Source organism: Carlito syrichta, unplaced genomic scaffold (genome assembly GCF_000164805.1).
Source record: "Carlito syrichta isolate Samal-C Ts95f unplaced genomic scaffold, Tarsius_syrichta-2.0.1 Scaffold142898, whole genome shotgun sequence".
Classification (NCBI taxonomy): Eukaryota; Metazoa; Chordata; class Mammalia; order Primates; family Tarsiidae; genus Carlito; species Carlito syrichta.
In genome coordinates this window covers 5,551-33,001 of record NW_007086994.1, presented here as the reverse complement: position 1 = coordinate 33,001, position 27,451 = coordinate 5,551, and the positions used below count along the sequence as shown (strand labels likewise).

At 40.1% G+C, this 27,451-nt stretch overlaps 1 protein-coding gene across 3 annotated transcripts in view; it reads left to right on the top strand.

Moving 5' to 3' along the window:
- LOC103251431 (calcium-responsive transcription factor-like) overlaps positions 1-26,477 on the top strand; it is a 39,360-nt gene extending 12,883 nt beyond the window's left edge. Inside the window, exons 3-8 of one of the 3 annotated variants that reach the window (XM_021708546.1) lie at positions 14,544-14,664; positions 15,151-15,378; positions 17,398-17,518; positions 18,967-19,096; positions 20,640-20,724; positions 26,152-26,477. In XM_021708546.1, coding sequence (XP_021564221.1) covers positions 14,587-14,664; positions 15,151-15,378; positions 17,398-17,518; positions 18,967-19,096; positions 20,640-20,724; positions 26,152-26,418 — 909 coding nt within the window. In that variant the 5' untranslated portion in view covers positions 14,544-14,586 and the 3' untranslated portion in view covers positions 26,419-26,477. Of the gene's footprint in view, positions 1-14,543; positions 14,665-15,150; positions 15,379-17,397; positions 17,519-18,966; positions 19,097-20,639; positions 20,725-26,151 lie in introns of those variants that run through there. The other 2 variants (XM_021708547.1, XM_021708548.1) reach the window with 2 other exon arrangements.
- The last annotated feature ends 974 nt before the right edge of the window (positions 26,478-27,451 follow it).

The window sequence follows — 27,451 nt, the reverse complement described above, 5'->3', positions numbered from 1 at the left end:
CAATCCACTCACCTCAGCCTCCCAAGGCGCAGGATTACAGGCTGAGCCACCGAGCCGGCTATCTTTTTGTTTTTTTAATAGATAACCATTGTAATTGGGATACGATGATATCACATTGTGGTGTTTATTTGCATTTTCCTGATTATTAATGATGTTGATTTTTTAAATATACCTGTTGGCCATCTGTATGTTTTTATTTTGTTTTGTTTTTTGTTTTTTTGAGTCGGAGTCTCACTCTGTCTCCCAGGCTGGAGTGCAGTGGCATGCACGCTCACGGCCACCGTAGCCTTGACCTGCTGGGCTCACAAAATCCCTCTGCCTCAGCCTTCCGAGAAGTCGAAATCACAGGCACACACTATCTTGCCCCGCTATGTTTTTTGATGTATTGTAGAGATGAGGTCTCACCATTTCGCTCAGGCTCGTCTCAAATCCATGAACTCAAGCAATCCTCTCGCCTCTGCCTCCCAAAACGCTGGGATTACAAGCATGTGCTACCCTGCCCAGCTCATCTGGATGTCTTTTGAGAAATGTTTGTTCAGTTCATTTGCCCTTATTTTTTTTTTCTGAGTTGGAGTCTCACTTTGTCATCCAGGCTGCGGTGCAGTAGCACACTCATGGCCACCCCAGTGTTGACCTGCTGAGCTCAGACGATCCTTCCGCCTCAACCTTCCAAGTAACTGGAACTACAGGTGCATACTACCACTCCTGGCTAATTTTTTGATTTATTATAGAGATGAGGTCTTGCCAAGTTGTCCAGGTTGTTGTTGAGCCTGGGGGCTCAGACAATCCCCTCACCTTGGCCTCCCAAAATGCTGGGATTACAGGCTTGAGCCACCACGCCTGGCCCATTCGCCCATTTTATTTTTATTTTATTTATTTATTTTGAGTTGGAGTCTCATTCCTTCGCCCAGGCTGGAGTGCAGTGGCACGCATGCTCATGGCCACTCCAGTGTCGACCTTCTGGGCTCCAGCAATCCTTCCGCCTCAGCCTTCCAAGTCACTGGAACTACAAATGTGCATTACCACGCCCGGCTATTTTTATTTTATCATAGAGATGAGGTCTCACTGAGTTGCCCGGGCTGGTCGTCATTCCATGGGCTCAGGCAATCCACTCACCTCGGCCTCCCAAAGTGCTAGGTTTACAGGCTGGGCCACTGAACCTGGCCCTATTTGCCCATTTTAAAATCAAGTTATTTGTGTATTAATCATTTGATGGATGAATATGGGAGGGACTTAAAAAAAACCTCGAAATTTATTTATTAAAAATTTTGTATTTATTCCTACATGTTTAAACTATAGTCACCTTCAAAGTACTCTCCGTTTGATGCAATACATCTGTTGAGACACTTTTTCCATTGCTCAGTACTGTTTTTGAACTTGTCAGTTTTGGTGCCTTTTAGTGCTTGTGCTGTTTTTTGTTTCACCTGTTCCACATCAGCAAAATGTTTCCCTTCGAGGACTTTTTTCATCAGGGAAACAAAAAAAAGTTGCTCAGGGCAAGATTGGATGAATAGGGTGGGTGGGGCACAGGTCTCATGCCACTTTTGATCAAAAACCTCTAAATGCTCAGTGCAGTGTGGGCAGGTGTGCTCATAAATCACCCATCATGAAATGGGCAAACGTTGAAAGAATCTCCAAAAAAAAATTAACTGAAGTGGAATTTAGCCTCTCACAACAATGCTAGCTGGTACACTGATGCCGCCGATGGGTTCCTAGAACACTTAACCTAGTGGGGGAAGCCTGTACTACAAGGGGCCCACCCTCCAAAAGATAATTCAGGGTTTTGGGTTGGGGGGGGTCCCCATTTTCTCCCATTCTACAGATTCTCTCTTCCTTGGGTTTCTTCTTTCCTTTTTAGTATGATATAATCTCATTTGTCTATTTTTGCTTTTGTTGCAGGTACTTTTGAGGTCTTAGCCATAAAGTCTTTGCTCAGACCAATGTGCTGAAGAATTTCCCCTTTGGTTTCATATAGTAGTTTTATAGTTTTGGGTCTCACATTTAAGTCTTCAATTCATTTTGAGTTCATTTGTATATGGTGAGAGGGTTTTAGTTTTGTTTTTCTGTATATGAATATCCAGTTTTCTCAACACCATTTATTGAAGAGATTATCTCATCCCTAATTGATATTCTTGGTGCCTTTTTTGAAAATCAGTTGGCTATATGTGTGCCGATTTCTTTCTTTCTTTCTTTCTTTCTTTTTTTGAGTTGGAGTCTCACTTCATCACCCAGGCTGGAGTGCAGTGGCACACTCACGGCCACCCCAGCGTTGACCTGCTGGGCTCAGGCGATCCTTCTGCCTCTGCCTTCCAAGTAGCCAGAACTGCAGGTGCGTGCTACCATGCCCGGCTAATTTTTTTATTTATTGTTGAGATGAGGTCTCGCCAAGTTGCCCAGGCTGTTCTCAAACCTGTGGACTCAGGCAATCCCCTTACCTCGGCCTCCTAGAGTGCTAAGATTACAGACTTGAACCATTGCGTCCAGCCCAGATTTATTTCTAAGTTCTCTATTCTGTTCCATTAGTCTGTGTCTAATGTTTTGAATTTTATATTTAAATCTTATATTTTATATTTAAGTTTTTATGCCAGTACCATGCTGCTTTAGTTACTATACCTTTGTAGTATATTTTGAAGTCAGATAATTTGACGCCTCCATCTTTGTTCCTTTTGCTCAGAATTGCTTTGGTTATTTGGGGTTTTTTGTGGTTCCATGTGAATTTTATGATTGTTGTCTGTTTCTGTGAAAAATATCATTTGGGTTATGTTTGCTTGTTTGTTTTTAGAGATGAAGTCTGACTATGTTGCCTCATAAGGCTGGTCGTGATCTCAGGCATTTCTCTTAGCTTTCTGAGTCACTGGGACTACAGGTGTATACCACCACTCCCAGCTCATTGGTATTTTTATACAGATTGCACTGAATCTGTAGATTGCTTTTGGTAGTATGGTCATTTTCACGATACTAGTTCTTCCCATCCATGAACATGAGATGTCTTTCCTTTTTTGTGTGTGTTATCATCAATTTTTTTCTTTAATATTTTATGGTATCTCATAAGTCTTGTAGGCTTTCTTCACTTTTTTTCATTCTTCTTTCTTTTTCTTTTTTTTTTTGTTTTGAGTTTAAGTCTCACTCTGTTGCCCAGACTGGAGTGCAGTGGCATGCTCACAGTCACTGCAGCCTCCACCTGTTGGGCTCAGACGATTCTTCCACCTCAGCTTTCCAAGTAGCTAGAACTACAGGTGCATGCTACCACACCTGGCTTATTTTTTTGATTTATTGTAGAGACAAGATCTTGTCAAGTTGCCTAGGCTAGTCTCAAATCCCTGAGTTTAGGCAATCCTCTAGCCTCAGCCTCCCAAATTGCTGGGATTACAGGCTTGAGCCACCACGCCCAGCCCATTCTTATTTCTTTTTTCCCCTTCTGACTGGGTAATTTCAAATGACCTGTGTTCAGAAATTCTGTTTGATCAAATCTGCTATTGAAGTTCTCTAATCATTAAATTCTTCAACTGTAGGATTTCTTTCTTCTTTTTTTTTAATGATTTCTGTCTTTTTGTTGAATTTCTCATTCATATTGTGAGTTGTTTTGCTGATTTCACCGAATGGTCTATGTATAGTTTCTTGTAGCTTATTGAGTTTTTTTTTTTTAAGATTATTATTTTGGGCCAGGTTCAGTGGCCTATGGCTGTAATGTCAGCACTTTGGGAAGCCAAGGCAAGAGAATAGCTGGAGCCAAGTTCAAGACCAACCTCTACAAAAATCAAAAAAAATAATTAACTAGGTGTGGTGGTACACACCTGTAGTCCCAAGGTACTTGAGAGGCTGAGATGAGGCAGGATGATCACTTGAACCCAGGAGGTTGAGACTGCAGTGAGTCATGATTGTGCAGTGCACTCCAGCCTGGACGATAGAGCAAGACTCTTAAGGAAAAAATTAAAAAACCTCCAGTGATAGAGAATCAGTGCTAACTCAAGTCCCAGTAGATGAGTAACTGGGTAGGCATGACTCTAGACCCTTGGCTGGGTGGACTTGGCAATATCCCAGACTCTGTGTGGCTCAGTGCAGCAGCAGCAAATACCCCAGAATGTCAGAGCACAGCTGTTTTGTGAGGCCCTGGGGATGTAGGGAACAGCACAGCAATGACTCCACTCCCTAGGGAGAGAGGTGTCTCAGGAGCTCAGGCTCTAGTGGCCTAGTCCAGCTTCAGGGAATCAGAGTAGTGGAGTTGTTTGGTCTATGTGATGGGGTGTCTCATCTCAGCCACTGCTCTCCCTAGGATGTAGGGTACTGTGTCAGCTCTGCCCTGAGATGAGCAGCTGCTCAGCTTGGCCAGGGCACCAGTTTTCCAGGAGCAATATGCTGCTTCAGCTCAGCACTGAGGGGTGGTGACTGTTCTGGGCAGGCCAGGCACTGTTTTGTGGATGCAGGAGTTTGCTTCACCTTGGGCCTGGGTAGACATGACTGCTCTGAGAGCAAGGTACTCTTTTCCCACGAGGCAGTCTGCTGCTTCAGCTCAGGCCTGAGGGGTCGGGGGTAGGAAGTAGGTGGAGTGACTCTACCTCTTTTTAGCCCTTGGGGAAGGGGGTAAACAGCTGCTCAGTTTGGGGATGTTAGTCCACCTGGCTGGGTTGGTTCATGGTGGCATACCCTTGGGGTGCAAGGGAGGCATGGCTACTCACCCCTGGGACAAGACACACTCCAGTTCCAAGGTGGTCTAGTTCAGTAGCCATGTGGGCCAGAGGCAAGGCACAATGTTGACTCATCTCTGGGAGAAGCACAGCTTTGTTGGGGCCCCCTGAAGCTCCCTCAGCTAGGTTTAGTGTCTGTGAAAGTTGCAGGGGACTGCAGTGGTGAGTTCTGTGTTTGTCCAAGGTGTTGATAGGCGTTGTTAGGATCCACCTGTTTACTTCGGTGCTGTAGGGAGTTCCTCCTGGTTCCTAGCTGGTCCCAGTTGGGGGATGGAGAGGTGGCCATTTCTGCCTGGCCATCCCGAGTTTCTGTGCTTACCAGGGTTTCAGTTACTCTTCTGATATACTTTAGTGCTCTCCTTCAGTTATTTCTGTTAAATTGTAGTTGTTTGTTTATTGTCTGCTGTTTTTGTGAGGGAAATTAGCGCTAGGAGTTTCTAGTTGGCCATTTTGTTGATGTGACCTGCCTACAATATATTGTTATTAACTATAGTCACCATGATATAATGTAGATCTCTTGAACTTATTTCTCATGTCTAACTGAAATTTTGTATCCTTTGACCACAAATCTTGTATTCTAGTATGAGGATTTAAAGGCTGTAAATTTTCCTTTAAAGTTTACTTTAAGTTCTGGTACGGTGGCTCAAGCTTGTAATCCCAGCACTTTGGGAGGCTGAGACCAACTTGATGGGCAACTTGATGAGACCTTGTCTCTACAATAAATATTTTTTTAAAAAACCATCAACACCTTGGACAAACACAGAACTCACCACTGCAGTCCCCTGCAACTCTCAAGGCACTAAGCCTAGCTGAGGGAGCTTCAGGGGGCCACAACAAAGCTGTGCTTCCCCCAGAGATAACACTGTGCTTTGCCTCTGTGGCCCATGTGACAATTACACTAGGCCACCTTGGAATTGTAATGTGTCTTGTCCTGGGGGTAAGTAACCATCCCTCCCTTGCATCCCAAGGCTCTGCCACCATGTACCAACCCAGCTAGGTGGACTGACATCCCCAAATGGAGCAACTGTTAACCCCCTTCCCAGCTACTTGGAAGGCTGAGGTGGAAGGATCGCCTGAGCCCAGCAGATTGAGGCTGTGGTGGCCATGAGCGTGCCACTGCACTCCAGCTTGGGCGACAGAGTGAGACTCCTACAAAAAAAAAAAAAAAAAAAAAGGAAAGAAAGTTTACTTTAGCTGTATCCCACAGGTTTTGATACATGGTATTTCTTTATGGTTTAGAACTAGTATTTGTAGTTCCATGTGAATTTGAGAGAAACGGTCTCTAATTGTCGGGATTGAAGTTCTAAGTATGTCTAATAAATCAAGCTTGTTCGGTTTCTGTATTTATTTTTGTTTGCTTAATTTGAGATAAGTATGAAGAAGTCTTGCACTATGATAGTGTATTTGTCACTCTGGCTTTAAATTATGTCCATATTTTAAAAAAGTTTTTAAAGGGAAATTTCAAAATATACAGAAATAGAATAGTTAGATGAAGCCAGTATACCTGTTTGCCAACTTTAACAATGATCTCTATTTGACTAATCTTGTTTTATTTATATCTCTATCTAATTGTACTCCTTTCTCTGACTTTGATATATTTTTAAACAAATTCTGGATATTATAACATCATGCAACCATACCTATAAATATTAATATTACCATTTACATACCTAAAAACACCAAAAGATTACTTAATATCATCAGATATCTAGCCCACCATCACATTTTCCTGGTTGTCAAACACACACTTGTGTGTGTACATATATGCACTTTTTTTTTTCAGTTGGGGTCTCACTCTGTCATCCAGGCTGGAGTGCAGTGGCACGCTCACAGCCACTGTAGCCTTGACCTGCTGGGCTCAGGCAGTCCTTCTGCCTAAACCTTCCAAGTAGCTGGACCAATAGGTGTGCACCACCACACCTGGCTAATTTTTTTTATTTATTGTAGAGACAAGTTCTTACCAAGTTCCTAGGCTGGTTCTCAAACCATGGGCTCAGGCAATCCTCTCACCTCAGCCTCCCAAAGTTATATGCATGTTTTTGGTATCATTTTATTTTATTTTTATTATTTTTTTAATTTTTTTGAGTTGAAGTCTCACTCTGTCACCCAAGCTGGAGTGCAGTGGCACGCTCATGGTCACCACACCCTCGACCTGCTGGACTTAGGTGATCCTTCCTCCTCAGCCTTCCAAGTAACTGGAACTACAGATGCATGCCACCACGCCCAGCTAATTTTTGTGATTTATTGTAGAGACGAGGTCTCACCAAGTTGCCCATGCTGGTCTCAAACCCCGGAGCTCAAGCCGTTCTCTTGCCTTGGCGTCCCAAAGTGTTGGGATTATAGGCTGAACCACCACACCTGGCCCTTATTTTCTTTTTTAAACATCGGGGTGAAATTCATATAACTTAAAATTAATTATTTAAAAATGAGCAATTCAGTGGCATTTAGTACGTTTATAATGTTTCAAAAGTACCACCTATAGTTTCAAAACATTTTCATCACCTCAAAATAAAATATACCCATAAGTCAGTTACATCCTGTTCTTCCTTCCCCCAAGCCCCTGGCATCAGTTAATCTGCTTTCTGTCTCTACGAATTTATCTATTATGGATATTTTATATAAATGAAATCGTGTAATATGTGACCTTTTGTGTCCAGATTCTATTCCTTAACATAATGTTTTTGAGGCTCATCCATGTTGTAGCATGTATCATTATTTTTTGTGGCTGAATAATATTCCATTATATGAATAATACTGCGTTTTGTTTTCCATTTATTATTTGATGAACACTAGGATTGTTTCTACTTTTTTTTTCTTTTGAGTTGGGGTCTCACTCTATCATCCAGGCTGGGGTGCAGTGGCACACTCACGGCCACCATAGCCTTGACCTGGGCTAAGCTGATCCTTTCACCTCAGCCTTTTAAGTAAGCTGGAACCATACACATGTGCCACCACACCTGGCTAATTTTTTGGTTTATTGTAGAGAAGAGGTCTCACCAAGTTGCCCAAGCTGGTCTTGAACCCGTGGGCTCAGGCAATCCTCTCACCTCCACTTCCCAAAGTGCTGAGATTACAGGTGTAAGCCCCCAAGCCCAGTTGTATAATTATGAAAAGTATAGCTATGATCATTTGTGTATAAGTTTATGTTTCAACACCTGTATTTCTTTGGGCATATACCTAAAGTGCATTGTTGTGTCATATGATAATTTTATGTTTAACTTCTTAAAAAAACTGCCAGACAGCGGGACTCGGTGGCTCAGCCTGTAATCCCGTGCCTTTGGGAGGCTGAGGTGAGCGGATTGCCTGAGCCCACGGGTTCGAGACCCACTTGGGCAGGCGAGACCTCATCTCTACAATAAATCAAAAAATTAGCTGGGCGTGGTAGCGTGCGCCTGTAATTCCGGCTACTTGGAAGGCTGAGGCAGAAGGATCGCCGGAGCCCAGCAGGTCGAGGCTGCAGTGGCCGCTCCTGGCCACTGCACTCCAGTCTAGGTGACAGAGTGAGACTCCAACTCAAAAAAAAACCAAAAAAAACCTGCCAGACTAAAATGACTGCACCATTTTACTTACCCGTTAATAATGCATGAGGGAAGTCGGGCTTGGTGGCTCAGCTTGTAATCCCACACTTTGGGAAGCCGAGGTGAGTGGATTGCCTGAGCCCGCAGGTTCAAGATCCGCCTGGGCAACTTGGTGAGACCTCATCTCTACAATAAATCAAAAAATTAGCCAGGCGTGGTAGCACGCACCTGTAGTTCCAGCTACTTGGAAGGCTGAGGCGGAAGGCTCGCCGGACCCCAGTGGGTCAAGGCTGCAGTGGCCACTCCGGCCACTGCACTCCAGTCTGGGTGACAGAGTGAGACTCCAACTCAAAAAAAAAAAAAAAAGCAGTACATAAGGTTTCTAATTTCTTGACATCCTTGCCAACATTTGTTATTTAAAAAAAAAAATATAGCCATTCTAGTGGAAATGATATAGTGTCTCTTTCCTGTTTTGATTTGCATTTTCTTAGTGACTGATGACCTTGATCATCTCTTCAGTGCTTGTTGGCCATTTGTATGTCTTCCTTGGAGAAATGTCTATTCAAGTCCTTTGCCCATTTTTTAATTGTATTTTTTTTTGTCTTTGTTTTTGAGTTGTATGAGTGCTTAATATACTCTAGACCTTTATCAGATGTATGATTTGCATATATCTTCTCCCATCTGGGGGTTATCCTTATTTTTTTTAACAGAATTTAGCCAGAAGTGCATGTGGGTTATCTTTTCAGTCTTTATTTTATATTTGTATTTATTTACTTATTTCAGTAGCTTTAGGTGGTTCAAATAGTTTTTGTTTACATGGTGGCATTGTATAGTGAGTCTGGGCTTTAACTGTATCTACCACTCCCACTTGTGCATATACCCAATAGTATTTTCACTCTTGTCATAGTGTCCTTTGTACAAAAGTTTTTATTTTGATGATGTCCAATTAATCTATTTTTTTCTTTTTTTGTTATTTGTCTTTTTGGTACCATATCTAAGAAACCTTTGCCACTCCAGAGTCATGAAAATGTGAACCTATTTTTTCTTCTAAGAGCAGCATGGTTTTAACTTTTATGTTTAATTATTTACAAAAAAAAATTAGTAGAGATGGGAGTCTAACTCTGTTGCCCAGACTTGTCTTTACTCCTCCCGCCTTCCCAAAGTGATGCGATTGCAGTCATGAGTCATTGCCTCTGGCCATATTTAGCTCCTTGATCCCCCCCCTTTTTTTTGAGTTGGAGTCTCACTCTGTCGCCCAGACTGGAGTACAGTGGCATGCTCCTGGCCACCACAGCCTCGACCTACTGGGCTCCAGTGATCCTTCCGCCTCAGCCCTCCAAGTAGCCGGAACTACAGGCGCGCGCTACCATGCATAGCTAATTTTTGATTTATTGTAGAGATGAGGTCTCGCCAAGTTGCCTGGGTGCGTCTTGAACCCATGAACTCAGGCAATCCACTCGCCTCAGCCTCCCAAAGTGCTGGGATTACAGGCTGAGCCACTGAGCCTGGCTTCATCCCCTTTTTAAAATTATTTTTTGTATAAAGCTTGAGTAGAATTGCAACATCACTTTTTTTCATGTGGATATCGGTTGTCCTGGCATTGTCCTGGCACCGTTCTTTCTCCATTGAATGCTTTTGGAACCCCTGTGAAAAATCATTTAACTATAGAGGGTGTGTGTGTGTGTGTGTGTGTGTGTGTGTGTGTGTACTCTCAATTCTGTTCCATTTAGTGATCTAAATAGCTTTTTGCTGTATGCCATAAATGTTGGTATATTGTGATTATCTAGCATCACTCCTTCTAGAGTTACATGTCTTTTATTAGATTGATGCATAAGTTCATAGCATTTGTTTTTGGCATGGCAACACTGCAGTTTTGGGAGTTGATCGTTTGTCATTTAGAGTGACAATGTTGTGCTTGTGAATTCACCTTGCATTTTCAGATTTATAGAAAGTTAGTGCTACTTGTGGGCTAAAGAAGATGAGTGTCACGTGGAAAAATATGAACGCTTCTGACATATTCTTCTGTCTGAGTCAGGAGTAAAGGCATTGGAAGTGGCTCAAAACATTTGTGTTGTGTATGGGGAGAATACCATTGGGGAAAGCAAGGCAAGAAGATGGTTTTGTCATTTGAAAGAGGGCTAGTTTGACCTGAGTGATTCTCCACCTTCAGGAAGACCACTGGGCTTTAAGACCATTTAAAAATAGTAAAAGCGCTATGAACTTATTCAACCCAGTATTTAGTTCTATAGTATTTTGTTTCTGCCCTTAAAGCACACATACCCAAAATTATAATTCTTTTTGGTATAATTTTGGCTTTTATGAAGTATATATTTGTGGGGCCAGATGCAGTGGCTCACACTTGTAATCCTAGCACTTTGGAAGACTGAGGCAGGAGGGTCATTTGAAGCCAACAGTTTGAGACATGCCTAGGCCATAAAGTGAGACTCCATCTCTACAAATAAGTGAAAATAAATTTTAAAACAAAAGCCAGGCCTGGTGGCTCACACCTATAATCCCAGCAATTTGGGAGGCAGAGGTGAGTGGATTCCCTGAACCCGGGGATTCGAGACCAGCCTGGGCAACTTGGTGAGACCATGTCTTTACAATAATCAAAAATTAGCCGGGTGTGGTAGCACGCACCTGTAGTTCCGACTACTTGGAAGGCTGAAGTGGAAGGATCTCTGGAGCCTAGCATGTAGACGCTGGGGTGACCGTGAACATGCCACTGTACTTCAGCCTGGGCGATGGCGTGAGATTCCAAAAAAAAAGAAACAAATCAGCTAGGTGTGGGGTGTGTGCCTGTAGTTACAGCTACTTGGAAGGCTGAGGCGGAAGGATTGCCTGAGCCTAGAAGGTCGAGCCTGTGATCGCTGTGAGCATGCCACTGCACTCCAGCCTGGGCAACAGAATGAGACTCTGACTCAAAAAATTAAAAAATAAAAATAAAAAATAAAACAATAAAATAAAAAGTTATGAAGTCTAATTTTTAGGAATTTCATATAGGATATATTGATTGTAAACTCTGTTTTGTTAAAATCTTAAACTGTCTTTCACTCTCTTTTGTGAAAAAATAGTTTTGATTATATACGATTATTGCGCATTTTCAACTTACGGTATTTTCAACTTATAATGGATTTATTGGAAGGTAATCCCATCACAAGTCTAGGAGCATCTATGTTGTCTCTATTCTGTTTTTCTCTCTCTCTCTCTTTTTTTTTTTTTTTTTGCATCAGAGTCTCACTCTGTCACCCAGGCTGGAGTACAGTGGCACACTCACTGTACTCCACAATCAACTCTCTGTTGCTTCCACAGCTAACTCTCTGGGCTCAGGTGATCCTTCTGCCTCAGCCTTCCAAGTAACTGGGACTACAGACTTGCACCATGCCTGGCTAACTTTTTTTTTTTTTTAACTGTAGAGGTGAGATCTTGTCAAGTTGCTCAGGCTGGTCTTGAACCCCCGGGCTCAGGTAATCCTCTTGCCTCTGCCTCCCAAAGTGCTGGGATTACAGGCGTGAGCCACTGTACCTGGCCTTGCCTTTTAAATTTCAGCAGTTTTTCATTTCTGAAAGTTCAACTTTTTTTTCAAATTATACTGTTTGTTTTATTTTCTTTCTTTATAGAGATGGGGGGTTGGGTTCCTCGCTATATTGCCCAGGCTTGTCTCGAACTCCTGACCTCAGGTGATCCCTTTGCCTCCCAAAGTGCTGAAATTATAGACATGAATCACCATGCCTTGCCTCATATTAAGTTTTTGATAGTTTTTATTGTTTGCCTATCCCTGTGACTTGTTGTTTTATTTTTTTAACATTAAATAATTTTATTATATTTAGTATTAGTTGGTCCCAATATTGAAAGTCTTCAGAGACTGTCTAAATCTGCTCTCTCTCATGGTACCATATTTCCTGTGTGTTTGATACTCTTGATCGTTAGCTAATATTTGATCTTAATGTGAAAAAGGAAGCTGGAGCCTAAATAGTAGGTGCATTTTTCTTACCAGAAGTCAGGTTACACTCTTCACACAGAACCTTTCTGGTTTTTAGTGTTATCTTGGGAGTTTTAAGTTCTCCTCCCCTACCAGCTATTTGTCCAGGCTTCAGTTTCTTAGCCACAAACCTGTATATTAGGAGTTGGGGAAAGTTTCCTATTTACTTATGCTCATCTCTTTGGTTTTAGCTTACTGCTTTTGCTTTTCTGTTTTTGAGAGAACATGGGGTAGAGAGTGGCCTTTGATATTTGTTGCTTCCTGTAGCAGAGCCTGGCCACAAAATAAAGATTTTGTTTTAGGTCAACTTTCTGTTTTTTATTTTGTAGCAAGAGAATCTTCTATAGTATCTAGTTCATCATATTGCCGTTAATAGAAGCCTCTTTTTTAAAATTTAATTTTATTTATTTATTTTTTTTGAGTTGGAGTCTCACTCCGTTGCCCAGACTGGAGTGCAGTGGCCGCTCCCAGCCACCGCAGCCTCGACCTGCTGGGCTCTGGCGATCCTTCTGCCTCAGCCTTCCAAGTAGCTGGAACTACAGGTACATGCTACCACGCCCGGCTAATTTTTTGATTTATTGTAGAGATGAGGTCTCGCCAAGTTGCCCAGGCGGGTCTCGAACCCATGGGCTTAGGCAATCCACTCACCTCAGCCTCCCAAAGCGCTGGAATTACAGGCTGAGCCACCGAACCCGGCTTCTTTTTTTTATTATAAAGATGTGGGGTACAATTCAGGATTAGGTATACTAATGTTGATTATGCAGGTACCCATGTTATTGAGGTGTGTCCCTCTCTCCCCAGCAGTTTTCCTCGACTGCCAATCCCTTTCTTATAGTATTATAATTGTTCAAGTTTCGCTTATGAGTGAGAACATATGGTACTCTGTTCTCTGTTTCTGTGATAGATCACTGAGTATGATCGCCTCTAAATCCATTAGAAGGCTCTTTTTATTTTAGAATCCCTTCTAAATAATTTTATTCTTAGGTGCAGTATACAAACTTTTTTAAAAATGGAAAGTTATAAAATAAAATTGCTATTACTTCAATAGGTCAAGAGGAAACTAAAAGTTTTTTGAAATTTTTATAGTAAGATTGAAATACAAGTGATGTTTTAAAATCTTAAAGGAGAAGCAATTTAAAGATGTTCTATAGCCATATATTAAAATAGGACTGTTTTTGTACCTTTACAAAATTGCCCTGTTTGAGAACAATTGTAGTAGGTCAAATTGGCTCAAAGTATATTTCTTTTTTTTTTTGAGTTGGAGTCTCACTCTATCGCCCAGACTGGAGTGCAGTGGCCACTCCCGGCCACTGCAGCCTCGACCTGCTGGGCTCTGGCGATCCTTCTGCCTCAGCCTTCCAAGTAACTGGAATTACAAGCGCACACTACCACGCCCGGCTCATTTTTGACTTATTGTGGACATGAGGTCTCACTAAGTTGCCCAGGCGGGTCTCGAACCCGTGGGCTCAGGCAATCCACTCACCTCAGCCTCCCAAAGGTGCGGGATTACAGGCTGAGCCACCGAGCCCGGCTCAAAGTATATTTCTTTATTTTTTTTTTATTTATGTTTTGAGTTGGGGTCTCATTCTGTTGACAAGGCTGGAGTCACATACCTCAGCACAGCCTCAATCTCCTGAGCTCATGTGATCTTCCCACTTTAGTCTTTCTAGTAGCTAGGACTACAGGCGTTTATCACCACACCCAGCTAATTAAGAAAAAAAAATTTTTTTTGGTAGAAATACGGTCTTGCTATGTTGCCCAGGCTGTTCTTATACTCCTGTGCTCGAGCAGTCCTCCTACTTCAGCCTCCCAAATGCTGGTATTACAGGCATAAACCACTGTACCTAGCCAATACTTCTTTATTTTCAAAGTTTGTCAAACAGATATTAAGTGGTATGATTGTATACTAATAGTAAGAATTGTGTAAATAAAGTGTCCATCTACACTAAGACATCTTTCCTAAAATTGTATAATGCTGTAAAAGGGCACACCCAATTCATAAAGTTAAAAAGCTTCATTTGCATTAAATCTTTGTAAAATGAGAATTTTAGAAATATTTGCAAGGGCATAGCAGTACCTTGTCACATCTAAGCAATCTTAAAAGGACAATAGAAGAGTGTAATTAGAGATAGGATGAGAGAACTACATAATACTAATCTTTGCTCTACCCTGAATGTATTCTGGTGCCAAAGCAATTCATTTAACAAAAATTGTTAATTTTCTTATTTATAGGATGGAGATAATTTTACGTAAATTATATAGGGTATCACAGTAGGAAAGATGAAAGATTTGTTTAAGATAAAACAGTCCTTAAAAATATTAAGTGCTTTAGTTGATCAGATATTTAAACTCTTTCAGCTATTAAATAATAGAAGAAAATGGAATTGAGTATGATGACAGCATGGAACAGCCTAATGATTCATTAACAATCAACCATAATGGTGGTGAAGAGTCAGAAACCAATGCTCAGGTACTTGAGGTAGTGATTCAGGTGGGAAATTTTTTCCATTCTAGGGAAAAACAGCATACCACTTAATAACTTTTTATGCTTAAGGGATAGCTGTTATATTTAATGTATTTAAAAAGTTAGCATTTAATTATTTGCTTGTTCTGTCATATATTTAGTTTTATAATATAGCATTTACTTAATATTTGGATGTGTTTATAAAAATTAATATGCAAAGAGAAATCTGTAGATTGAATTATGTTTCATTATTTCAGATTGCATACCCATGAATGATTTTAATTAAATTGAGATAATGAAGTGTAAGAAAAATCAACAATCTACTTAGGAAATACTTTGTATCAATCTGTGTGAACTGACAACTCTTGCAAAAACCAAAATTAATAATTAACTGAAAAATGAATAACTTTTCATTTTTACTATATACATTCTATATTTTAAAAAATATAGTGACAATATATCTTATAAAGACTGAAATGGTTTTTTTTTTCTTTCCAAAAGCATCTAACCTGTATGGACTCCAGGGATTCTTCCTTTGGACAAAATGATTCACCTACAGTTTTGCCCATCACTACTCCTGAAGCAAATGATTCATTCACGTCACAGAATATACAAGAGCCACTGACTCAGACACAGACTCTTTCTGCAGAGCAGTTCCATCTATTGGACCAAAATGGGCAACCTATTCAATATGAACTTCAGTCAGTGGAGGAGTCTAATGCACAAATGGTGAGTATATTCTCTAAGTAACTAGTTTTACGCTATTTAACAAAATATATTAGTTTTACTGAATTAACTTAATTTTCTGACCCTATTTACATTGTGTTGAAAATACTGTTTCATAAGCCAAGCATGATAGTGCCGCCTGTAGTTCCAGCTACTTGGAGGGCTGAGGCAGAAGGATTGCCTGAGCCCAGCAGGTCAACGCTGCAGTGGCCGTGAGCATGCCACTGCACTCTAGCCTGGGCAACAGAGTGAGACTCCAACTCAAAAAGAAAAGAAAATACTGTTTCTATGACTTTTATTTTTATGTAAGAATTTAAAAGATTTCCATTCAGGACTGCAAATAGTATTTAAACCAGTACTTCTCAGCTGCTAAGTCTAGGTACTCTGGTGCTTTGAGATGAGTTGGAAATGTAACATAATCTGTAAGTAGTGCTAAAGTACAAGAGTTAACATATAATTTACACTTAAATATAAATATATATATTATATACATATATATATTAGACTGAACTCAAGTTTTTGATTTATCAGTATCTCAACTCACTAACTTACATACCACATGCTGGTGTGCTTTCTTCTTCTTTTTTTTTTTTTTTAGTTGGAGTTTCACTCTTGTCACCCAGGCTTGAGTGCAGTAGCACGCTCATGGCTACCACAGCCTTGACCTGCTGGGCTTAAGTGATCCTTCTGCCTCAATCTTCCAAGCAGCTGGAACTATAGACGCACACCACCACACCTGGCTAGTTTTTGTGATTTATTTTAGAGACAAGTTTTCACCAAGTTGCCCAGGCTGGTCTCAAACCCCCGGGCTCAAGCAATCCTTTTGCCTTGGTCTCCCAAAGTGCTGGGATTACAGGCTGAGCCACTGCGCCCTGCTGGTGTGCTGTCTTGAAGAAAAATAAAGCAATGGAGATACCTTGGTAAACTGGGAATTCTGATCTTTGTAAAGACATGTCTGTAAATATGTATCAGGTAAAAACTAGTGTATAAAGATAAAAAAGATGAGAATGCCTAAATACTTTTTATTTTTTTATTTTTATTTTATTTTTGAGTTGGAGTCTCACTCTGTCACCCAGACTGGAGTGCAGTGGCCACTCCCGGCCACCACAGCCTTGACCTGCTGGGCTCCGGTGAACCTTCCGCCTCAGCCTTCCAAGTAGCTGGAACTACAGGCGTGTGCTACCATGCCCAGCTAATTTTTGATTTATTGTAGAGATGAGGTCTCACCAACTTACCCAGGCGGGTCTCGAACCCGCAGGCTCAGGCAATCCACTTACCTCAGCCTCCCAAAGGTGCGGGATTACAGGCTGAGCCACTGAGCCTGGCTGCCTAAATACTTTTTAAGCTGTTACCTTAAAGTATGGTTTTTTTTGGTTTTTTGGGTTTTTTTTTTTTTTTTTTTTTTTGAGTCGAAGTCTCACTCTGTTGCCCAGACTGGAGTGCAGTGGCATACGCTCGGCCACCGCAGTCTCCACCTGCTGGGTTCCAGTGATCCTTCCACCTCAGCCTTCCAGGTAGCCGGAACTACAGGCGCACACTACCACACCCAGCTAATTTTTTTTGATATATTGTAGAGACAAAGTCTTGCCAAGTTGCCCGGGTAGGTCTTGAACCTGCAGTCTCGGGCAATCCACTTGCCTCAGCCTCCAAAAGTGCTGGGATTACAAGGCTGAACCACTGAGCCCAGCTGTTTTGTTTTGTTTTTTTTACCAAATTTATAATTTGAATAGAAAAGATGAAAGATAGTTTTAATTGAAATACGGAAAGTTCCAGAAAAAGTTTTCTAAGTTGCTCTGTTATTATTATTATTATTTTAGATTGGAAAATATAGTTTATTTAGAAAACAAATCAGAGAGAGAGGAGTTTCACTTCCCCAAGGTGGAAGGGATGGCAAAACTTGGAAACATGGCAGCCATAGCTCAAAGAGTCAGGTGGCCACAGCAGTGTTTAACAAAGCAGTGGCCATAATTTTGTTAAATCAGTGTAGGCATATACTTTTTTTTTTTTTTTAATGCTTCCAAGATGATTGTTGCCAGCCCATCAGAAAATGGACGGGTACTTCGTGTGATTCCAACTACCCAGACAGGAATGGCACAAGTGATTATACCCCAGGAGCAGCTTGTGGATGTGGTTAGTCCTCAGGGTGAGTAATAATGGGCTATAGGGGATTCAAGAATGTTTTAAAGAACAAACATATATTTTAGAAAATCACCTCATTAGAATCAGTGCTAACATTGATCAATTTAGGTAAGATTGTGAACTGAATAATTAGAAAACATTTCTTGACCCAAATAAATTTTAAGTTTATTTTCAACTCCTGTCTAGGTTAGCTATTTTATTTTGGAATTCTATGAAACTGGTTGACTCCTGCTTCCTCCCAAATGACCAGTGAGCATAAAATAAATTCTTCTTAATTATAATAACAGTAATAATAACAGCAACAATAACATGAATATAGTGCTAATAGCTACAGGGGGGGAAAAAAGCGTTTTTTTGTTTGTTTTGAGTTTGAGTCTCACTCTGTTGCCCAGACTGAAGTGCGGTGGCCGCTCCCGGCCACTGTAGCCTCGACCTGCTGGCCTCCGGTGATCCTTCCGCCTCAGCCTTCCAAGTAGCTGGAGCTACAGGTGTGCACTACCACGCCCGGCTGATTTTTTTATTTATTGTAGAGATGAGGTCTCGCCGCCCAGGCGGGTCTCAAACCCGCGGGCTCAGGCAATCCACTCACCTCAGCCTCCCAAGCGCGGGATTACAGGCTGAGCCACCGAACCCGGCTGGAAAAGTTTTTATATTTGTGTTTTATCAATATTATTGTTAGCCGTGTGACTCATTACATTTTTTTTAACTACCCTTTTTATCCTCTTGCTCTTGTCCTGTCTTTAGTCCCTTCAGTTTTAGAAGGAGAATCATACTCCCTATTTGTTTATATATTCTTTTTTTACCTGTTTGATAATATTCCTATTAGTTCTCTTCCTTTCGCTTTTCTCCCTTTTTCATCTACTTAAATTTATTTTCTAACTACACTGTTTTGTTCCTCTTTCATAGACAAAGCTTTAGGGCAGATGATTTACCTTAGTGTTATGATTCTTTGTCTTTGTTAATAGTCGTTAAAATGCAAAAAAACACATATTTTGCAGAAAACATTGTAAGCACAGCATGTAAACAAATAAGGGTTTTACATTTTCCTATGAAATGTGAAATTCTTAATTTAACAATTGTTTCTATCACCTTTATATTCTAGTTTTTCCATTTAAGTTTCAAAAACTTAGTTATAAAATAGTTTTAAAGAAAACTAGTTTATCAGAGAAATTCTCAGTAAAGCATTAGAAGTTTTGTTATCTTTATTTTTTTTTTTGAGTTGGGGTCTCACTCCGTCGCCCAGGCTAGAGTGCAGTGGCACGCTCACCGCCATCCCAGCGTTGACCTGCTGGGCTCAGGCAATCCTTCTGCCTCAGTCTTCCAAGTTTTGTTATCTTTAGCATCAGAGCACTTATTCCTTTACTTATTACAAATATATACATTTTTGTTAGGAACATTCTCAAGGTGTTATTCGAGATACTGATGTTGCTTGTTCTTGTTTTTGTTGTGAAGATGTCTCTGAAGAGAAACCCAGTGACAGAAACTTACCATCTTTAAGAGTGGATGCTTTAGCAGACACTACCACTGGTTACATTCTTCATCCACAGACATCCCTCACGTTGCCCAAAAAGTCAATGACCAGGTAAGTCAGTGAGAAAGAAGAGCTCATCTTTTTTTTTTTTGAGTTGAATGTCACTTTGTCACCCAGGTTGGGGTGCAGTGGCATACTCACAGCCACTGTAGCCTTGACCTGTTGGGCTCAGGCATTGCTTTCACTTCAGCCTTCCAAGTTTCTGGAACTACAGGTGTATGCCACCATGCCCAGCTAATTATTTGATATATTGTAGAGATGAGGTCTTGGCATGTTGCCCAGGCTGGTCTCAAACCCGTGGACTCAGGCAGTCTTCTAACCTCCGCCTTCCAAAGTGCTGGGATTACAGGCGTGAGCCACCAAGCCTGGCTGAAGAGCTTGTCTGTTAATATCACCATGGAAACCTTTTTATAAATTGTCACATTTAAATCTGGCTGACTGTAGAAAATGCCAGAAATTTAGAAAATAGAAGAAACTATCATTAAATATATCTTTAATTATTGTAATGGCATCTTGGCGATTAGTATGCTATCCTAGAAGCTATAAATGTTAAAAGTGCTGCTCTTCCTCAGTGACTCCTCTTATCTTTTGAAGCACTACAAAAACATATGACAGTAATAGAATTTTTAGAATAAAGAAAATATTCATTCTATTCCTAAAGTGTTTTGTTTATCACATTTTTATCTATATAATTCCTCTGTGGTAAAGAGTTTAAAATGTTTTTTGCTAACTTCTATTTCAGTTTTTACTTTTACCTTAAAATAACACTGTTAGGCTGAGCACAGTGGCTCAGCCTATAATCCCAGCACTTTGGGAGGCCGAGGCAAGAGGATTGCCTGAGCCCATGGGGTTCAAGACCAACCTGGGCAACTTGGTGAGAACTCATCTCTATAATAAATCACACAAAAAAACTAGCCGGACGTGGTGGTATGCATCTGTAGCTCCAGCTACTTGGAAGGCTGAGGTGGAAGGATTGCCTAAGTCCCAGCAGATCAAGGCTGCGGTGGCTGTGAATGTGCCACTGCACTCCAGCCTAGGCGACAGGAGTGAGACTCCAACCCAAAAACAAAAACAAAAAACCAGTTTATGATAAATTAGGTAAATATATATGTGGTTTGCGTATTTATACAAGTATTCATTTAACCATTTTATGAAAGTATTCTTGATTTAAGACAATATTTATGACATTTAATCTTGGAACTTACATGTTATTCTTTACTTGATCTTGACCAAAAGACCAAGAAGTGATACATAATGTAATAGTCACATTAATCATTTTTTGATAAATGAAAATAATTATATAATAAGAGTGCAAAATAAATTTTTGGAGAGATATATAAAATACGTGAGTTTGGGAGTATAGGTACCTGGAAGAACACACTTAGGCCTTTGGCTTAGCAGTTAATAAAATAGTAATAATTAAAGACTGATAAATGGCATACCCATCAGATCAATCTGTAGTCATTGTTAAAATTTCTTATTGACCACCTCAATGTATTATCTTTAACACTGAATAGGAGGATAAGGCAGTTGAATGCAGTGTGTGTGTGTGTGTGTGTGTGTGTAACTGTATGGTTATATCTCCCTCTCACAGAATGCCTGAAGAACCTTTTCTGGCTTCTCTTCAGCCACTTTCTTCTAATACTCCTATATGGGCCTGCCGTCTTAGGAGCTGTGAGGTGAGTTAAGATACTTATCACCTAGAATTACTTAATTGGTTATAACCACAATTCATCCCCAAATGCCCACTTTTGGGTACAGATAATATAGGCTGTATTTGTATTATTTTGTTTGTGTTTATGCTAAATCTGATCTCATCTATTCTGTTATCCTTTAGAGATTGTGAGCTCTGTTAAGGCAGAGGTCATATAAATCCCTTCACATTTCACTATCATTTCTTTTCTTGCAACTCTTCCCTTGTAGTTCATGAAATTTTACTATCATGTTCATGCTTGCATTTATTATTATTATTTTTTACTTTATTTTGTTATAAAGATGTGGAGTACAAGTCAGGATTAGGTACATAAGTAATGTATATACAAGTCAAGGTGGGCATCCAACTAGTCTTCAATTCCCCTGATTTTTAGGATCAGGTGCACTTTGTGGTGTTCACTTACTCCTTTTCATATTCTTAGCAGAAATTCTTCAAGGCTCACTTTTTGACATTGTCTTTTTTTTTTTATATTCTGTATTTTTTTTTTCTATATTTTGTCTTTTGGAGTGCTTCCCTACTTTGTTGATTTTCAACTCTCATATTTATAAAAATGATTCCTAATTCTGTATCACTATTTTTCAAATTCTGTTCTTACTCTTGTCTCAGATATCTGACAACTTTTGAAGCTTTATTTGGATTTCACCTCAAATTCACCATATTCCAAACTGAAATTGTTTACCATGGCATGGTTAGTCCCACTTCCTAAGTTCCAAATATCATTTCCTGAGATACTCAGGCACAGAGTTTTAGACTCTTAATTTCTTCTTTAAATTCTTCAATTTCTTCCTTTCCCATATTTAGGTGGTCACCAGGTTCTTTTTGTTTTTCCTTTAAAGTACCTTTTTTGACCCTATTCTTCCATAGACTTTTGTCATCATCATGTGCTTGATTACAATAATAGCCTTCCCTCTGATATCTTTGACTCTTTCATTTCTGGTTCCTAATGTATATTTCTCTAAGACTACTTATATTCAGATACTGCTTTCATTGTCTTTTCTTGCTGTCCAACAAGTTGTGTTATTTTATTTATTTATTTTAAGAGACAGGGTCTTACTCTGTTGCTCAGGCTGGAGTGTAGTGGTGTGATCATAGTTAACTTCAGACTTGAATTCCTGCACTCAGGCAGTCCTCCTGACTTGACCTTCCAAAGTGCTGGAATTGTAGGCATGAGCCACCACGTTCTGCCTGTGCTATTTTTTCCACATTGTTTAGCCACTGTAGTTAGCTTTCAAACCATATATAATCCAGCTAGGCATGATGGTTTACACCTGTAATCCCAGCACTTTGGGAGACTGAGGCTGGAGGCTGCAGTGGGAGGATCACTTGAGCCCAGCAGTTCAAGACCAGCCTGAGTAACATAACAAGTCCTCATCTCTACAAAAAAAAAACAACAAACAAAATTAGCCAGTTGTGGTGGCATGTTCCTGTAGTCCTAGTTCCTTGGGAAGCTGAGGCGGGAGAATTACTTTAATCCAGGAGTTTGAAGCTACAGTGAGCCGTGACAGTGCCACTGCACTTCAGCCTGGGTGACAGAGTGAGACCCTGATTCAAAAAAATCTTCCATAATCTGGGTATCAAACTATCTTGTCCTATTTTATTTTCTACTTTTCTCAAATTCATCTTTACTCTTGTTAGCCTGGTCCTCTTACTTTTTACAGACATTCCAGACCAGAATTTTTCTTTAGCTTCTTCACTCATTTTTATTTCCATTTCTTTCTTTCTTTCTTTTTTTTTTTTGAGTTGGAGTCTCACTCTTGTCACCCAGCCTGGAGTGCAGTGGCATGCTCACAGCCACCAGAGCCTCAACTTGCTGGGCTTAGGTGATCCTTCTGCCTCAGACTTCCAAGTAACTGGAACTACAGACACACACCACCACACCCTGCTAGTTTTTGTGATTTATTGTAGAGATGAGGTCTCACCAAGTTGCCCAGGCTGGTCTCGAGCCCCCGGGCTCAGGCAATCCTCTCACCTTGACCTCCAAAAGTGCTGGGATTACAGGCTGAGCCACTGCACCTGGCCCCATTTTCCATTTCTTTTTTTTTTTTTTGAGTTGGAGTCTCACTCTGTCACCCATACTGGAGTGCAGTGGCCGCTCCCGGCCACCGCAGCCTCGACCTGCTGGGCTCCAGCAATCCTTCCGCCTCAGCCTTCCAAGTAGCCGGAATTACAGGCATGCACTACCACGCCTGGCTGATTTTTTTTTTATTTATTGTAGAGATGAGGTCTTGCTGCCCAGGTGGGTCTCGAACCCACGGGCTCAGGCAATCCACTCACCTCAGCCTCCCAAAGGCGCGGGATTACAGGCTGAGCCACCAAGCCCGGCTTCATTTTCCATTTCTTATGTGTTGTTTTTTTTTCAATTTACTATTTCTAACTGTTCTTCAAATCCTCATCTAAGTCCTCCATATCTTTTCTGTAAATTATCTAATAATTATTTTTCTCCTTTACCTGTTTTTCTCTTTAAATTTCGCCTCAAATTCACCATATTCCAAACCGAAATTGTCTACCATGCCATGACTAGCCCCATTTCCTAAGTTCCATGTTTATATAATGGTTCTTTGGTATTAAAGGGTGGCCCAAACTTTACCTCTACTATGACCACTTATATAATCCTGAATTGTACCACACATGTTTAAAAAAAAAACCAAATTAAAATAAATAAATAAATAATTTGGTATTTATTGTCATTATCATTCTTAATTATTTTCTAGCTTATGTTGTTCATTATTATGTAACAATTAGACTTTTTGAGAGAAGGGACCATGCCTTCTCTGTATATCAACCATAGATGGTAATGAATATTTTAACTATTAAAATGCTTCATTGTTTTAAGCAAATCTTTTTTTTTTTTCTGAGTTGGAGTCTCACTCTGTCGCCCAGACTGGAGTGCAGTGGCACGCCCCCGGCCACTGCAGCCTCGACCTGCTGGGCTCCAGTGATCCTTCCACCTCAGCCTTCCTAGTAGCCTGGGTGACATAGTGAGACTCTGACTCAATAAAAACCCAAGCCGGGCTCGGTGGTTTAGTCTGTAATCCCATGCTTTGGGAGGCTCAGGTGAGTAGATTGCCTGAGCCCGTGGGTTTGAGACCCGCCTGGGCAACTTGGCAAGACCTCATCTCTACAATAAATAAATTTTTAAAAAATCAGCCGGGCATGGTAGCGCGTGCTTACCATGGAAGCCTGGAACTACAGGCAGGCACTACCATGCCGGGCTAATTTTTTTATTTATCGTAGAGATGAGGGAGGTCTCGCCAAGTTGCCCAGGCGGGTCTCGAACCCGTGGGCTCAGGCAATCCACTCACCTCAGTCTCCCCAAGTATGGGATTACAGGCTGAGCCAACGAGCTTGGCTCAAATCACCTTATTTTACAAGTATGGTACACTATGTAAGAAACTAGTTCCTACTGTACAATAGACTAATATGGTTGTCCAAAATGAACAACCATTTCTTTCCCAGTGAAGGATTCTTTCTCATCTCCTAAGCTATATCAGTAATGAAAAACATTTTTGGTTAATGACTGAAGAAATATTTTGCTTCAAAATATTGTTTAGTAATCTTTTTTACTTTTTGAATTTCTCATTTAATGATACTTTTCTTTTTCTTTCTTTTTTTTTTTGAGTCGGGGTCTCACATTGTTGCCCAGACTGTAGAGCAGTGGCACAATTGTGGCTCACCATAGGCTCAAACTCCTAGGCTCAGGTGACCTTCCACCTCAGCTTCAAGTAGTTGGGACTACAAGTCCATGCCACCATGCCTGATTAATTTTTTTTTATTTTTTTGTAGAGACAAGGTCTTGCTATGTTGCCTAGGCTGGTCTCGAATTCCTGGCCTCAAGCGATCCCATAGTGCTGGGGTTATAGGCCTGAGCCACTGCTCCTGGCCAGTGATGCTTTTCTGTAAGCAATTTTTTCAGATTTGACCAAAGTGTATTAATTGAACAAATTTCAATACTATATTAAACTTTTGTCTATAGGTCTATTTATAGGTCTGTATATAGGCCTGATTATATTATACTGACTCTTAATTTTCCCTTTTATTAACAACAGTATATATTTTATTCGTTTTATTTACATAAAAGTATTACAACTAGACTTTATATGCCTCCTTTTATTTGTAGTGAACATTTTGGTAAAGAAATATCTAGGCTAAAATAAAACTGTTAAACATAAACATTTTCATTATTTTGGGGGAAATTGTAGATGATAAATTTTTTGGTATCAGATTATTTTTGTAATGGCCAAAAGTACAGCCACAATAGTATTTTGATACCTTTCTTTTTATTAAATGTATTCTTCCAAGGTGAACTATTTAGTCTAATGAAAGGGAACAAGATCTCTATGCCCACATCTCTGTTCTTATTTCCTCTGGTGGGGGGAATACATGGAATCCAAATGCTAGGTCTGTGTGTATTTTCTTTGTAAGAGATTGCAGTAAACAAATTTTCTTAGTTGGTATAGAAAAATCTTCTCCTCTAGTATAGGGAATACTCAAATGGTTGTGTGTATATAATATCCATTTATTTATATGATTTATTTATAGCTTGACTTACTTCAGAAAGAATTTAAGGCAGCTTACAAAAGTACATAATATAGATTATCAAAATGGAAATTAAAAGTGAAGTTAAACAATAAAGAAAAACAAGACTAGGATTATAAAATAGAAGTAAGAAAATATATATCTTAACAATCTGTGTGCATATAATATATATGCATATGCACACCTGTCTATAATTTAAATATCCGTATTTCAAAAGGGAAAAGTAGTTAGTTAACTAGGTTCTCTGCGTATTAGATTTAAAAGTTTTATGCTAGTTTCCATAAGATAAAAGGAAACCATTAACTATTTTTGATATAAGGCCAGAAAGGAGTTCTCAGAAGGGGCTTGTCATGAAAAAGAATACTGATAAAATGAGCAAATTCTACATTTTTATATGAGACACAAGCACAATTTTCATAAGGTTTCAAACAGATGCATAGCATTATATAAAAATCAACTTCAGTAAAAGAAGCTCACAGGGAACCAGTACTTTGTGGTTTGTTTTATACAGATCTGGTTTGATTCAAGGGTAGAATTTTAAATATTTGGAAGAATACTCTGTATGGTCTTGATCTATACTTTCTGAATATTTTTTCTCTCAAGCAAGACTTTGAAAAACATAGTATGGCAGTGAGTTTGGTGTTATATTTCCTAACAAATACCTGGAAAATATCTATTTAATGATACTGGTTGAACTCAGACCCACTGGTTGTAATAGATTATTGTCTGAGAAGACAAACTACATTCTCCTGGAAAGGTGATGAGTCTTTCATTTTGGACAACCATCTCATTAAATTTATTTTGCAATGAAGTACATTTGCTAATAATTTTGTTATTTAATTTTTATCGCATGCAGAAAATTGGAGATTCATACCGTGGCTACTGTATAAGTGAGACTGAATTAGAAAGTGTGCTAACATTTCATAAACAGCAAACACAGAGTGTTTGGGGCACCCGCCAGTCTCCAAGCCCAGCCAAGCCTGCTACACGCTTGATGTGGAAATCTCAGTATGTTCCATATGATGGAATCCCATTTGTCAATGCAGGTACTTTTCTTAAGAATTATTTTAAAAGGTCAGCAGCAAGCATAATCCACTGTGAAAATGTAATTTTCCTGAGATAATACATTTTTATTTTGGTAGGTGACAGGTGAATGTTAGTTAATTAATTTAAATGCCTATTGAACTAAAAAGAAGCCAGGCACAGTGGCTCATGCCTGTAATCCCAGCACTTTGGGAGGCAGAGGCAAGAGGATTGTCTGCACCCACTGGTTCAAGACCAGCCTGGGAAACTTGGAAAGACTTCGTCTTTGCAATAAATCAAAAAAATTAGCTGGGCGTGGTGGCGTGTGCCTGTAGTTCCAGCTACTTGGAAGACTGAAGTGGAAGGATCACCTCAGCCTAGCTGGTCAAGGCTACGGTGGCTGTGAGTGCCACTGCACTCCAGCCTGGGTGACAGAGTGAGACTCTGACTCAATAAAAACCCAAACCGGGCTCGGTGGTTCAGCCTGTAATCCCATGCTTTGGGAGGCTCAGGTGAGTAGATTGCCTGAGCCCGTGGGTTTGAGACCCGCCTGGACAACTTGGCAAGCCCTCATCTCTACAATAAATAAATTTTAAAAAAATCAGCCGGGCATGGTAGCGCGTGCCTGTAATTCCGGCTACTCGGAAGGCTGAGGCGGAAGGATCGCCGGAGCCCAGCAAGTCGAGGCTGCGGTGGCCAGGAGCGGCCACTGCACTCCAGTCTGGGCGACTGAGTGAGACTCCAACTCAAAAAAAAAAAATAAATAAAAGTAAAAACCCAAAACACTAATAGTAAATAAAACCAACTACTTCAGATTGTAAAATTGCATTGTAATATATCAGAGTGAATAAATAATGCTTCCTTTATATATTATACTGATAAATAGAAAATTAAAATATTGAAATTCCAGGTAGACCTATTTAATTAAATATAAAAGGTCAATTTTATTTTAAACATGTACATCTGTGTTGTTTTTCCCCTTCAATCCAAATTTTTTCTTCTTCTTTCTCAATTTGCCTTATGGGACAAATCTATTTTATGTAGCTTACAGTTCTGGAGTTATTATATAAAATTTGTGTAGAATCTAGAATTATTATGTAAAATTCTGCTACTAAGGTTCTCAAGCACCAGGT